Genomic DNA, 14,912 nt, shown 5'->3' with positions numbered 1-14,912 from the left:
CATGCCACTCATCACCTGAACAGTCGGGTGCTGGGGGCCAGGGGCAGGAAACGAAGAAGCAATGCAATGTGACATTCTAGGCTAGCTCCTTAGCACCACGGCCAAGGGTGTGAGTGATGCCAGACGGATTTAAATTTACGACCCCCGGAGAAAGCAAAGGCAGGCCAATCTAGGAAGTACGTCTTACTGATCAGCTGCTGAAATCACAGACCAAAGCTGCCGCTTTAGTGTGAAGCTTGCAAGCCTTATGGTAGGGTAGACTGTTGCACTGTGCTGGCCTCTCCCGTCCCATGCTGCTGGTTGTTCATGGACAATGTACCACAGCCATATTCCGTTGGGAACTCCGTTGGGACCCAGCACTTTGTAATTCTGCACCACATACTACTAACTTAGTAAGCCTAGTAAGAGCTCACATGCCGGCGGGAGAATGCCCAGGTGTCAAGCTACTTCTCCTTTAAAATGAAGGCCAAGTTCTCAGCCATGTTAGCGCACACAGGCAGGGCCACCACTCTAGAAAGGGAGGTTCAAAGGCACTGTGTGCTGGCCGCGTCTCCAGCAGAAATGATGCCTGGGGGGGGGGGGGGGGGAAGGGCTGTTCCTCAGCTAGGACACCTGCAACTCAACACCATGTCACTGTAGAGTTCCTTACAAACTCTTCTCAACCTTCCCATTTGTCACTGAACGAAGCACTGAGATTACACAATGAAATCCTAACCAACAGAGACTCTCAGCAGAAAGACGCTCCTAGAACACAAGGAGTAAAGAGCTTCCAACAGCCCACCTTGACTCTCTTCATATCCAGAACTTGTACCATATGCATATTCACGTGTAAACTTCCTTCTTGAAAAATTATGTTCTATAGCTAAATAATCCATTCATTATTTGTATACATTTAACATGATCCACCACAGAGAATGGAAGGATGAATATTTTATTTTAAAAAATTTTAATTTCTTTCAGTATTTACATTTAGCCAGCTGCACAGATCCAACAGAGTGGATAATGTGTCAGCCAAGCGAACAAGATTTCTTAGCCTAATTAGATCAAATGTATGTGGGTAAGGAGTGGGGAGCCTGGAAGGACTTACTTGCTACTCCTGACGCCAGTCCGTACAGCAGTCCTCCCCCATCCGACTGCGGAGGGAAAACATGGGTTCCGGGTGGAGGTGGCTTTTCTTGTCTGATGAAGTTGTAAAGTAAGGTTTTCACGAGTTTGCTGGTGTAGGGAAGACTATACAGAAAGGAGAGAAAACAGTCAGACTCCTGTGCACGAGAGTCACCCAATCCTGCGTAACATCACGGGAGTACACGTCATTAATACTCCCCAAGGAATACGGCAGCATCACTGAGCACGCGACTCAAGCCTCGACCTTCGCGTTGCCTCTTACCACGCCAGAAGGCACGAATCAAATCATCCCAATGCAAGCACCTGTTACCTTGTTTGTAGTTTACACAGAACTGCAGTGGATAAAACAGTACAGCGGGCGCTTGAAGGAGCCTGAGATGATGCTCCAGGTGTAACCATGGCAACCACGGCAGGGGGAGGAGCACAGTGAAGACCACACTCTTGTCTGCCGGCCACATCCTCCACTCATCCCACTCGGCAAACACTCTACCCACCGCCATGTCCCCAGAACTCCTGCATGACTTCACCAAAACTAACTTATTTCAAGGACTTGCTTGATTTAAAGCTTTCTGAAAATGATGTCAACAGAAGGCAGGATGCTGTGTTTACTCCAAGTATTTTTATCCATATTCCCCTGAGTGTCCGCTAAGGGGCACAGCCCCGAAGCCCAGCACGTGTTTAGCATATAACAAGTAGATACTCACTACATGAGCACAGTGGAGAGGCTGCTGGAATAGTCTAAACAAAAGGTGACAGGACACAGATCACAGAAGTCGGTCCTTCCAATTCGGAAGCACCACATCCTCAGAGTCTGTGTCCACTATTTCAGCCAGTCACAAATTGAAAATACCCAAGAAAATAAAAATCTTATCTATACTGAACTCTACTCCTTATTATTCTCCAAACAATGCAGTATATCAGTTATTTACAAAGCATTCGCATTGCATTAGGAACTATACATCATCTAGACAGCATCTAGAGTACACAGGAGGATGTACCCAGGTTATGCACTGTATGCTTTAGGGTCTTGCGGGGTTTGGTATCCTTAGTCGGCTCCCTGCTGATACTAAGGGACAATTGTAGATTTAAAGGAACTAGTAAAAAGAAGATGATGATTCAGGAACAATTTGAATAAGCAAAGAGGACTTGATAACTGTTCACAGAGAAAGGATAAGAAAAAGAGAGAAGATATCACGCTAGTCGACAAGGCAACAATTAGAGGCACTATTGAATCCGGGGGACAAGACAGGCAGGCAGGACCAAGTGGACAGACAGGCAGGACAGAGTGGACAAGAGCCAGAATCTGGCCTTGTGTTGTGTGGGATCACAACAGCAGCACAACCAAAAGAAACGTCAGGTGAGAAGACAATGCTAGAAATAACGGAGCAGGTATCACAGTGGTTTGTAAAACAGAACATACCATGGACCTTGCATCAAATACTTGTGACTGATGCTCTGTCGCAAAACCTCCTTGTGGAAGAGCTGGCAGGAAAGGAAGACGACCATTGCCGAGATGGCCTCCACTGATATCTCGTACGTGATGTCTCTGAAGACGGGGGAAACAGAATCATCATCAGTCTGGAAGACTAAAACACTGCTCTTTCCACATCAACTGCACATTTAAAAAGTCAAGTCTACAGCTTCAAATTTTTCAGGTTATTGGAAAAAAACCACTTAGCATAAAAATTAAGTCAAGCTAGGCATGCCTTGAATCCCAGCACTCAGGAGACAGAGGCAGGTGGATCTCTATGAGTTTCAGACCAGCCTGGTCTACATAGCCAGTTCTAGGACAGCCAAGGCTACAAAAAGAAACCCTGTCTCAAATAAACTAAAAAACTAAAGTTAATTAATTAATTAATAAAGTCAAGGCAACATATTAAGCCCATTCATTCGCAGTCATTAGTTCTTATATATAGACCTGGTATCCCATTATTTTCCTCCTTTCCAGTTTCCATGTCCTACTAGTCTTGGTGTATGGTAAGAAGAACAGGGTTCTGCTTTACCCTCTATGCTTATCCCTAACACACATACAGACATGAGGCACATACACACACCCGGGGGGCCGTGGGGGGGAGCAAATAAATAAATAGTATAAAAAAGCACGGTAGCCCACATCTATACTCTCAACAATGACATTTCCTGAATTACTGCTATAAATTATCTTGTGTGTATTTCTTAATCCCCCCCGCCCTTTTTGAGACAAGGTTTTTATGTGTATCCCTGGCTGTCCTGAAATTCACTCTGTAGACCAGGCTGGCCTTGAACTCAGAGATCCACCTGCCTCTGCCTCCCAGGTGCTGGGATTAAAGGTGTGTGCCACTATGCCAGGCTATTTCTCATTCCTAGAATTGGATAAAAAACAAGCTGGATGAACAACTCACTTGTGAAGGCACAGGTGACCAGATAGGAGTCTACTCACAGTAATCATTATTTAAGTTGATCAAACCTGTCTGAAGAAGCTCTAGATACCTTGCAGCAGCTGCTCTAAGGCTGAAGACACAGGGTGACCCCAGGCCTGATCTACCTGCAGACACCCACTGACATCCCTGATGTGTGTGTGTATGGGGGGTGGGGTGCCTGCAGCTGAGCTGTCCCTGCATAGGTCTCACCCAGTTCCTGAACCACCCTTAATGGGCCCCAGTTCTCCACTGAATGGTGTCCCAACAGAAGTCAAATCGTCAATTAAAGGTGCACTCAACAATTCCAATGCAGCCAGGGCACAAAGGGAAGTGTGTGTGTGTGTGGGGGGGGGGGACAGCAGAGACGTGAATAGAACCTGAAGTCCCTACTTGCCAAAGGAATTTCAGAAAGCTGACAAGTATCAGAGCAAAGGTCCTCAGATTTCAGGGAAGCTTTAATACTGGTGTCTGCCAGGAACCAAGGTTCTGATACCACTGCCAGCCCAGGACATTTGGAAGGCTAAGGGTCCCTCTACACAAGACTGGCATGGGGCTGTGACACTAGAGGGCGCCACCTGCCACTGCTTCCATGGGCCTGAAATTGCCACCTGCTGCTGTCACACAGAGCGACAGGAACCAAGGCTGCTGGAGACGAGTATCTTAGCTTGCCTGCCCACTACCCCATCTGGGTAGGTCAGAAAAACCCTTAGGTAGCTCAGCTCTCATAAGGGGGAGACAAGAGTACCACTCCAAATGTGATGCCAGCTTGGTCTTCATAGAAAGTTCCAGGCCAGCCAGGGCTATATGGCAACACACTCTTTTAAAACAAAACAAAACAAAACCAAAAAAACAAAACAAAAACAAACAAACAAAAAAAAAAAAAAAACAAAGACCTATCATGTGCTGGTACAGAGCAAAAGAGAAAAGAATTATTGAACACAGCAAAATCTATAGCTGTTGAATTCTCTATGGAACCCAAGAGAGCCTCCAGCTCATAATTCTGCCTCCGCCCTCCTCTCCCCACCTCACTATGATGGAATTAAAAAACTGCCACCACTCCCAGAGGAAAAGTACTTAAACAAAGACTACCAGTGGCTACTCACCGTATTTAGAAGAGAGTCCCTAACTGACCCTCCAGCACCCCACGACTTGTAACAGAGCACCCTAACTTCCTTCCTGCAGCATCGCCTCTGTTCTTGCCCCTTCACCAAAGCCAGCTTGATAGGCCCACTTGGATACCTAAGCACGTGCCCAGCTCAGGGCCTCACATCTGCCCTTTCCTGCTGAGACTGCTCTCCATCAGAGGGCTCCACTTCCGATTCCAACGAGGTTTGCATTTAAATGGCTGGTGTATAAGAAACACACCCGTGTACTCTGGGCCAATGCACCACCACATTACTCCTTCTGCGCTGGCTTTTATATCCTAGCATCATTATGTATCCACTCTACTCCTCAGTCCTAGCCTGCAGCTATAACTTTATGTCCTGTTAGTATTTTATCCCCAGCACACAAAAAGAGCTGACAAGAAGTGATCATGGGTTTGTTGAATGGTCATCTCTAGTATGCTCACAGTTAGAGAGACAAATTATTACGATTTTGTGTTACCAAAACAAAATTTCACTGGTGAACAAAAAAATATCTCAAACTCTCAGCTTCCAAATACTATTTCATAATCCAGCATTCTGTATAAAAATTCACTAGACTCCTGGGGACACAGTAACAGAACTAACAGCAACAGCAAAAATAATTATTCCATGAAACAAGGCTGAGGCAAGGCAGCCTATGCCCTCATTTAATCCATTTTCTACCATAAGTAGTACTAAAAATGACTAAAGCAGAGGGCCTCAACCTTCCTAATGCTGAAAGCCTTTAATCCAGTTAGTTCCTCATGCTGTGGTACCCTTAAACCATAAAATTATTTTTGTTGCTATTTCATAACTGTAGTTTAGCCACTGTTATGAATTATAATGTAAATATCTGATATGCACCCCTGTGAAAGGGTCGTCTACCCCCAAAGGGGTCACAACCCACAGGTTGAGAGCCACTGGACTAGTTTTTTGTTTGTTTGCTTGCTTTTGTTTTTTTGTTTTTGTTTTAACTCTGCATCAAAATAACTAGTCCAAATCTAAGTTTTGCCCAGCTAGGGGGAAAAAAAATCTCTGGAGCAAACAGAAAAATCTTTAGAACAGCCATTAAAGAAACAGGATTTAAGAATACATTCAGCCAAAATGCAAAGATGTCAATTACTGCTTCCTAGTCACATGTTCCCCTGCTCCTCCCATAGCTTTGAGGAGCCTCCAAGTCCATTAATGGACAAGAACTTGCCGCTGGCCCCAGATGTCTGACTTTGCAACCACTCAAAAGCCAGCTGATCACATGTTGGCTCTTTCCTGGGAATCACTTTAGCTAGGCTGCTGCCACGGTGTCTTGAAAGCAGCATCCTAACTGGACACAATGAAAACGAGCTAGAGTAAGATTTCTTCTTTTCTTTCCCACTCACTTTACTGGATAGTTAGAAGATAAAACATGATGCTGGTGTGCACAAGACAGCAAGGGCTGTTAGTAATAGGGCCAACTACAGGTACCTTCAACTGTGTCAAAACAGAGATAATGAAAGCAAAAAGTGTGATGTTAATGGGCTGCTTATACTGGCTGCTCGGTATTGAGACCACAGCTTGTGCTAAAGGTGAAAAAACACACTACACCACAACAAAATGTGCTATCAGTTCAAACAATTAGCAGTTGCCTGTTTGGGGAGAGATAAAATATTGTATTTGTGTATTTGCCACTTTCTACTATCTTCAGAATGCTAGAAAACCTACCCTAGGCAGCCAGGAGTCTTCCTAGCAATGCAGAGAAAATTGTTGTGGGATAATCTTTTTGTATACTATAAAGATGTTTCTCTGCCAAGGCACCTTCTCATTGGTTTAATAAAGAGCTGAACGGCCAATAGCTAGGCAGGAGCTGATAGACAGAACTTCCGGGAAGAGATAGGAACTCTGGGAAGAAACCAGGCAGAATTCACCAGCCAGACACAGAGGAAGTGGGATACATGGTCCTGAGCAGCGGTAAAGAGCCATGTGGCGGAACATAGATCACTATAAATGGGTTAATTTAAGTTTTAAAAGCTAGTTGGGAACAAGCCTAAGCTAAGGCCCAGCTTTCATAATTACTATAAATGTCCGACTTGTTTGGGAGCTGGCAGTACAAAGCAAGTCCAACTACAGAGAATCTCTCTTATTTTTTTAATGGTCTAGGATCTTTGCCTTTCCATTCACATTTAAGAATCAGATATATTCTCTCTCTCTCTCTCTCTCTTTCTCTCTCTCTCTCCCTCCCTCCCTCCCTTCTCTCTTTCTCTCTCTCTCTCTATGTGTGTGTACATATGTATGTAGATATCCTAATACAAGTTTGGCATGGTAACACACACCTACAAATCCACACTAGGAGAGAAAAGGGAAGATAATTGTGAATTCAAAATAAGCAATGAGCTACACAGTGAGTTCAAAGCTTGTTTTTTAAAAAAGTAATAACAATCCTGATACAAATGTGGTTAACTAACTCCATATATTAACCTGCTCTGATGTCATTTCCTACTTTGACTTTAGATAATGCCAAAAAGAAAAAAAAGGAACTTGAGGTAATGCTAAATTTCTATGGTAACAAAATTTAAAATATTAATTGAGCTATTTTAAAGGCCAAATCACCAGGGAAATGAGTCCAAGAGGCCAATACTTGAAAGAAACCAAAATTCTACCATGCTGAGTGGAATGATTTTTCAAAATTGAAAAATGCTTTATGCCAACAGCTCTTTCTTGTTTTGAGTCCTTGTATAATCTTCAGAAGATTTTCATTACACAATTGCCAAAGCAAAGTCAACTTTAGAGAGCTGAAGGAAGCGCTACTTGGGCTGCCATATTTTCCCAAGAACTTTCCACCATCTGGTCTGGAAACGTCCGAGAACAAACTACTGCTGGAGCAAGTTACTAATTTCATGTGAAGAAAGAGAAGACGGGAGCCATGACCTTGTGCTGCTCTGCTGGGCAGAGTGGGGCACTTGGACATAGACAAAAGCCATCATGAAATGGTGTTAGTGTTGGCTCAGGGCAAAGTTAATGAACACAGAAGGAAAAACATGCTCCTTGGACTTACTGTTGGTAAGAAACCTGATGGTACGGTAAATGGAACATAAGTTTAATAAAAACAACTGACAAGTTCAAATGATTAAGATGAAAATGTAGAAATAGCTATTTGAGCCAACAAGGATATTTCAAAAGGAGAGAATAAAAAATGGTATTATATAATTCAGATGCTGGCATGGTGGTAATACTTTGTGCCAGGGATTAAACCCAGGGTCATCTCTCTTAAGTGTGTACTCTACTGTGAACTAAGTCTCCAGGCCCTATATAACAGTCTCATCAGAAGTCAGATCTAACCTGGTTTCAGAACTGCCATTCATTACCTTCATCAACCACCTTAGACGTTATCTCTATACCCCACAAAAATTTAGGGGACAAGCCTCAGAAACACAAACATTTATTCTACAATTTTTGCAGTTTTTCAAAGAACTAGTACTATATAGATGTAACTCCACTGAATGTTTAAAATACAGCCACCAATCATCTTAAAACAAAGTTCAACACTCACACTAAAGCAGATCTAGCTGGCCTTGGAGGCATCTTCTAAAAACCTATCTATTAGGAAGCTGAGATAGGAAGATCACAAATTCCAGGCCAGGCTGCACCACACAGTGAAACACAGTCTTGTTGGAAACGGAGATGAGGTAAAGAGATCTCAACCTCACTACTCACAACAAAATGCAAAGGGACACCTCTTGGCCAGAATCACTTCTCCTTCTGACTTGAGGAACTGAAGAGAGTCATTTCCTGGATAGTCTCCTCTTTTGGATTTTTAATGGGCTCATAAAGTTCGTACAGATTCATGGGATGTGGTGATATTTTTGACATGTACAAAATGTGTAATGATCAAATGATTACTGTATCACCTCAGACATTTATTACTTCCTAGAAACATTAAAATTCCTTCTTCCTCACTATGCTAAAGAATACTAGGACAGACCACTGTATGTTTTCACTCCTTAGCTTCTTCACTCTTCCCTGCCCCCTCCCTCCTACCTCTGGGAATCACTACTCTCTCATTTTTAAAAAAAGACTTATTTACTATGTACACAGTGTTCTGCCTGCATGCTACAAAAGGGCACCAGATCTCATTGTAAATGGTTGTAAACCACCATGTGGTTGCTGGGAATTGAACTCAGGACCTCTGGAAGAGCAGCCAGTGCTCTTAACCTCTGAGCAATCTCTCCAGCCCCACTACTCTCTAATTGTGTAAGAGCAATTTAAGAATAATAATTTAAACAGCAAAAAGGTACAGCAGGGGAACTACAAGGAGGCAGAAGGAGAGAGACAGTCATCTGGGCAGACATAAATAAAAAGCTCAGTGAATTAAGAAATCCTGGTGTGCGTTTCCATTAGTACACATAAAAAAAGAAATGCTTGGGTATAAACCTAACAGAAGATGTACTATGAAAAAGAACCACAACACTGATGGATGGGCTCGACTGACTGCACTAATTAAGAACAGAGAGAGCAAAGCCACAGGTAAGAAGAAACTACTGGATAGTGAACGATTGGCTCCCCGAGAATCCCTGCAATGAACAGCTTGGAGAGCTACTCTCTAGACCCAGGCAACTCGTCCCTGGGCTGAACCATTTGCAAAGTGAACTACATGCATTTGGAGGTCTTTTCCAAGTGGCAGATCACCTCAATTAGCTGCTATCTTATTTGTGAAATCAAGAGTTGTGAAGATGGACCCCAGGAGCATGCTCAGTATGCACAGGATCACTAGCTACACTCTCAGCTCTACCGAGGCCTGGGGTCACACTGACAGCAGCCAGCAAGAGATCGGATTTAAAACTTATTCCTGGGTCCAGAAATAGTGATTTTTTTTCTGCTACAAAATATATCCCATACCTCTTAACAATAATCATTTAAAGCATTTGTGGGGGGGAAAAAGCTAAACATCTATCTTGCAAAACCAGTACTATACTTTGGTCAGATTTGGTCTTAAATTTTACATACTAAAATTTTTAACTGGGATTCCCTAACCAACTTGCCATCATAAATTTTCTAACAACAACAACAAAACCCTCCTGTGAGCTACAGAGATGGATCAGCAGCTAAGTGCTGCTTGTGCAGAAGAGCTGAGTCCGGTCCCCAGGACCCATGTTGGGCAGCTCCCAACCACCTCTAACGCCAGCTCCACCGAACCCAACCCAACGCTTTCTTCTACACTCCACGGTACCTGGACACAGGCACACATACCCAACACACATATTAAAGGAGTAAATCTCTTTTCTTATTCATTTATTTTTGTGTGTATAAGTGGTTTCTCTGCATATATGTCTATGCACCATCTGATTGATATATATATATTATATATATATATATACATAAAATCTCAAGTTTGCTTATGATTATGATTATTATGCTTATAATGTCTTAAATCCTTAATTCATCCAGAAAGCCATGCTAGGTTTTAATGTGTAGCACTTAAGCCGGTTGTGGTGGCGCACGCCGGTAGGATTTGCTGAAGGAGGCGGAGGCAGGAGGATCACGAGTTCGAGGCTAGCCTGGGCTACACATTTTAAAAAATAAAGAAAAATTAAAAAAAAATGTATAGCACTTAAGATTTAAAGGCTGATTTGCTTAAGCCAGTCCCTGCTCTCCACCGAAGCTGGCTTTAGAAGTGTTTGTGAATCAACATGCAGGGCTCAAGACATTATCCCCACTTACGTCCTTCACCCCCAACCATGGGGGTCTCAATGCCTTCATTCTTATTGACAACTAGAGACTTCATGAGGGAACCACTTACAAGCCAGGCCCAGTACCTCATGCCTTTAATCCCATCAACTGAAAGGCAAAAGCAAGAGGACCTCTTTGAATTCTAGGCTAGCCTGGTCTATACAACAGTTTCAGGCTAGCCAGGGCTACACAGTAAGACCCTGCCTCAAAAACAAAGAAACCTATCCATTATTTTCACTGTCAGCAGAAAACATCTGCAATACTCAGATTTTCATAATTCAATATATCTAAAGACAATACATCTGGGCAAATATTACACTGCAGAAATCTTGTTGGTGTACTGGATCTTACAGTCTAGACGATCAGCTTCAAACTTCCTTAAATCCCAAAATGTGGCTGAGAGGAAAAGCCTACACTTTGTTGTATCTTGATCTGGACTCTGAAACACAACTCAGGTTAGTCCTCTAACACGCCTGTCTTTCAAATGACACAGCTCTTCCAGCTCCAATTTTCCAGGCTTTGCTTTCAATTTTAATAGTAGAACGATTTAATAGAGTCTCGTAAGAAAAGATTTAACCTATTTTGAATTACTCTACATGGCTACTAAAATTAGATTTCTAATGGTTCTCCTGCTAATCCAACACAGGTAAGCAACTGTAGAGCATTATAGCTAAACTGATGATGCTCGGGGGCTGAGAGCTCTTCCCGTTTTCATCTCAATATCCACCTTAAGTTGCAAGCTGGCCTCAGACTCTGCAGCTCAGTTGGGGTAGAAGAAACACAGAGTAGTTGCTTTCACATGGCAACTGTAACCAAGACAAACTTTCCTGTAAGATGGAGTTCCAAGGACATTAAATCATAAGAAATTGTTTCAGCAGCTGGTTAGAGCTGAGTATACATAACACAAGACATCTGGCTGCCTGTGCATTTTCAGTTCATTTAAAAAGTATAAACACATTAAAACACTGAATGTTTGATAGACTGCAACACTGTCTGCTTGCTCCCCTCCACAGCTGTTGCAGTCACTGTAGTCACAGCCTATTTGTTATCTAAACATACCGACTACTTCCATCTCCGTAACTTCGACATAACGTGATCAATAAAGGCCCAAGGACCATGTACATTCGACTGGTGGTACTTGGCAATGAAAACAAATGCTATTAAAAGCCAAATTTTTTGGTTGTTTCAGACTGAGTCTCACTACGTAGCCTAGGTTGGTCTGGAACTCATTACGTAGCTCGGGCTGACCATAAATTCATCATCTTCTTGCCTTAGCCTCCCAAGTGCTAGGGTTATAGGCATATGTCACCAGACCTCGTTAAAATATAATTTTAAAAATTAGATCAGAAACATAAAAACATCTAGCTTAACATGATTAGGAAGGAGCAGGCACTATATGGGTTCCCTACCTTCATTGTAATATACATAACAGAAGCCTAACCACAGCAGCTTAACCGAGACAGGAATTTGTTTTGTCGTGTAAGAAGAATTACAGACGAGACACCGAGGACTCATAGCAATCTTGTAATATTCCTAATAGCCCCTGTTCCTAGGACACTAGTCTTTGCAAGTGACACTCTTATCCATAGTTCAGGGCAGTGCACAAAACAAAGGACTTGAAATGCACATGCTCTGTGAGGTGACAAGGCCTGCTCACGTGTCACTGCAGGGTACAGAGTTACCGACGCGTCTGGGAACTGTAGGCTGGGCTTACGCTGCCACCCTAAGCAACACTAAAGGTCTACTCAAGACAAAGAGGAGAGAGAGGGCTGGCAGACGTTCGAGCAGTGCTGTGTATCAGGAGACATTCTGGTGGGAAGCATTCCCCCGTGTCCTGCCCTGGCAGGAAGTCTACTTGTCTCAGCTCGCCTTCTAGGCTGCACCAGTGAACACCAGAGCATGACGAGGCGTGGCGCATCTCACTTCTCCATCTCTAATCAAACTACGGACTCACGTACACTATCCCCAGGAGCCTATCTGCTCCCGAATACTTGTCTTTTCTTTCCCAGCCAGAGGCAAAGAGCCCATTTCTGACCACATCCCTCTGTGTTTCAGACAAGCCGGAGGAAGTTCTTGATCTAAAAACGGATTCCTTCACCGGCTGGAGGTACAGGCCAGCTGGGAGAGTGCACACTTAGCACGCCTGCGTGGGTCTCCAGCACCACACAGCTGGGTGTGGTGACACGGCTGTGTGGTCTCGGCACGCAGAGGCAGAAGCAAGGATGTTCCAGGTCAGGGCTGCAGAGACAGCTCAGCAGTTAAGAGCACTGGCTGTTCTTCCAGAGGATTCAGGTTCGATACCTAGCACCCACCTTGGTGGCTCACAACCTCCTAGAACTCTAGTTCCAGGGAATCCAACATCTTCTTCCAGTCTCCTCAGGCAACGCACACACATGGTACACAGACATACATGCAGGCAACACACTCATACATATAAAATAAAAATAAATCTTTTTTTTTTTTTTTAAATAAAGTTCAAGGTCATCTTCAGCTACACAGTGAGTTCAAGGGCAGCCTGGGATACACGAGACCCTGTCTAATCAATAAATGTAATTCCTTTAAAATATGTTCTCCGGGACCAGAGAGATGAATCAGGTGAAGGGGCTTACCACTAGCCTGATGACCTGAGTTCAACCCCCAGGACCTCATGGTAAACGGAGAGAACTTACTCCCATGGTTATCCTCTGACTTCCACACATGCGCTATGGTACATACATGCCCACACACATGGATGCATGAGCATGTAAATACACACACACACAATAAGTGGACACGTGTATTTTAAAAAATAATCAGGGGCTGGAGAGATGGCTCAGAGGTTAAGAGCACTGGCTGCTCTTCCGGAGGTCATGAGTTCAATTCCTAGCAACCACATGGTGACTCACAACCATCTGTAATGAAATCTGGTGCCCTCTTCTGGTGTGTGGGCAAAAATGCAGGCAGAACACTGTATATATAAAAAAATAAATCTAAAAAAAAAAAAATAATAATAATCAATTATACATTCTCATCCCAGCTACTCAAGACAGATGAGGTTAGAGGACTGAGATTTGACACCAGCAAGGCAAACATAAAAGATTTTGTCTCGGGGTTGAGGATTTAGCTCAGTGTAGAGCGTTTGGCTAGCAATCGCAAGGCCCTGGGTTCGGTCCTCAGCTGGGGGGTGGGAGGGTGGTGTAGATTCTGTCTCAGCCGTGGGGTGGGGGTTTGGGGGTGGGCGAGTGGGGCACACACCTTTAATCCCAGCACTTGGGAGGCAGAGGCAGGTGGATCTCTGTGAGTTTGAGGCCAGCCTGGTCTACAAAGCAAGTTCCATGACAGCCAGGGCTACACAGAGAAACACTATCTCAAAAAACAAAAAAGATTTTGTCTCCAACATCAATCAATTTTGTAAATCCTCAAAAGTAATAAAATTGCTTCTTCAGGGATAGAAGAATGTCATAGATATTACAAAGGTTCATGGCCTTCCAAGGGGCCACAGTACATAAATAGGCAGTCAGCATGTGAAGGAAGACAATGAGGAAAGAGATACCTAAGGAAGGATTCTGGGGGGGCATCAGTGTTGATAGGGGTGGTAAACAAGTACATTTTTATACACATAGGAACAGCACTGAGCTGCACTGATTGAAACCCAAGTCTATTTTCATCATGAGAAGTCCAGGGTGAGGGAGGGGGAACGGTAGTTGGTGACTTCGGTTCAGCAGCTCAGTGACATCAAAGCAAACTTCCTATGAGACAACTGGCCCATGGTGCCAGGATGGGCACGCAACTCAAAGACCTTGTCTGCATCCCAGGATACAGGAAAAAGCTGTTGAAAGAAAAACCAGACACTTCTTCATTGAGTAAGTTCCCTGTGAAGAACTTTACTCGGGAGTCTCACTGAAGGACCTTCCCAACTACATCTCAAGGAACACTGCAAAGAGATCTACCCTGTCTAAAGAGTCACAAAACAAAACCGAGAAGCCAGGGGGAAAGAGAACGCTCTGCGGTCAGTTCACTTTCCCCACCACACAGACTGGATTCTACTCGCTTCTCTCAGACTGCTTCCAGCGACCCTGGAGATCTCTTCTTACCGAGTTAATGGAATTCTGGACCAGCCAAGTGTTAACAGTACTGAAGGACTTATTCATCCTCCTTTAACATGAAATTCGTGTTTGATGGTGGTGGTTTAAATGAGAAAGCACCCTCCCAAACCTCAAATATATCAGAATGCTTTGTCCCCAGTTGCTGGAACTGTTTGGGAAGGGTCGGGAGGTGTAGCCTTGTTGGAAGAGATGTGTTGCTGGGAGGGAGCTTTGAGCTTTGGAAAGCCCACACCATTCCCAGTTAGTTCTCTCTCTACCTTGTAGTTGTTGTCTTAACATGTGAGCTCCCAGCTCCTGCTCCAGCACCATGTCTGTCTGCTCCCACGCTCCCTGCCTGGATGGTTATGAGCACTACTAACCTCTGGAACCATGGCCCCCAAATTAAATGCTTTTCTTCTAATACACTGCCTTACTGATGGTGTTTTATCACAGCAACAGAAAAGTAAGCAAGACAGGTGGACACAGTCTACATATTGCCA

The 14,912-nt window shown here is 43.8% G+C and overlaps 1 protein-coding gene across 2 annotated transcripts in view; it reads right to left on the bottom strand.

Moving 5' to 3' along the window:
* The window catches only part of Dym (dymeclin), a 295,335-nt gene that overhangs the window by 224,638 nt on the left and 55,785 nt on the right, over nt 1-14,912 (bottom strand). For both annotated transcript variants that reach the window (XM_028871947.2, XM_028871945.2), the window contains exons 7-8: nt 2,546-2,671; nt 1,088-1,230 (exon numbers count right to left, since the gene is read on the bottom strand). In XM_028871947.2, coding sequence (XP_028727780.1) covers nt 1,088-1,230; nt 2,546-2,671 — 269 coding nt within the window. The remainder of the gene's footprint in view (nt 1-1,087; nt 1,231-2,545; nt 2,672-14,912) is intronic.

This window comes from Peromyscus leucopus, chromosome 19 (assembly GCF_004664715.2).
Source record: "Peromyscus leucopus breed LL Stock chromosome 19, UCI_PerLeu_2.1, whole genome shotgun sequence".
In the NCBI taxonomy this organism is placed as follows: Eukaryota; Metazoa; Chordata; class Mammalia; order Rodentia; family Cricetidae; genus Peromyscus; species Peromyscus leucopus.
The sequence above is the reverse complement of the archived record's forward strand: the minus strand, read 5'-3'. Positions and strand labels throughout refer to the sequence as shown.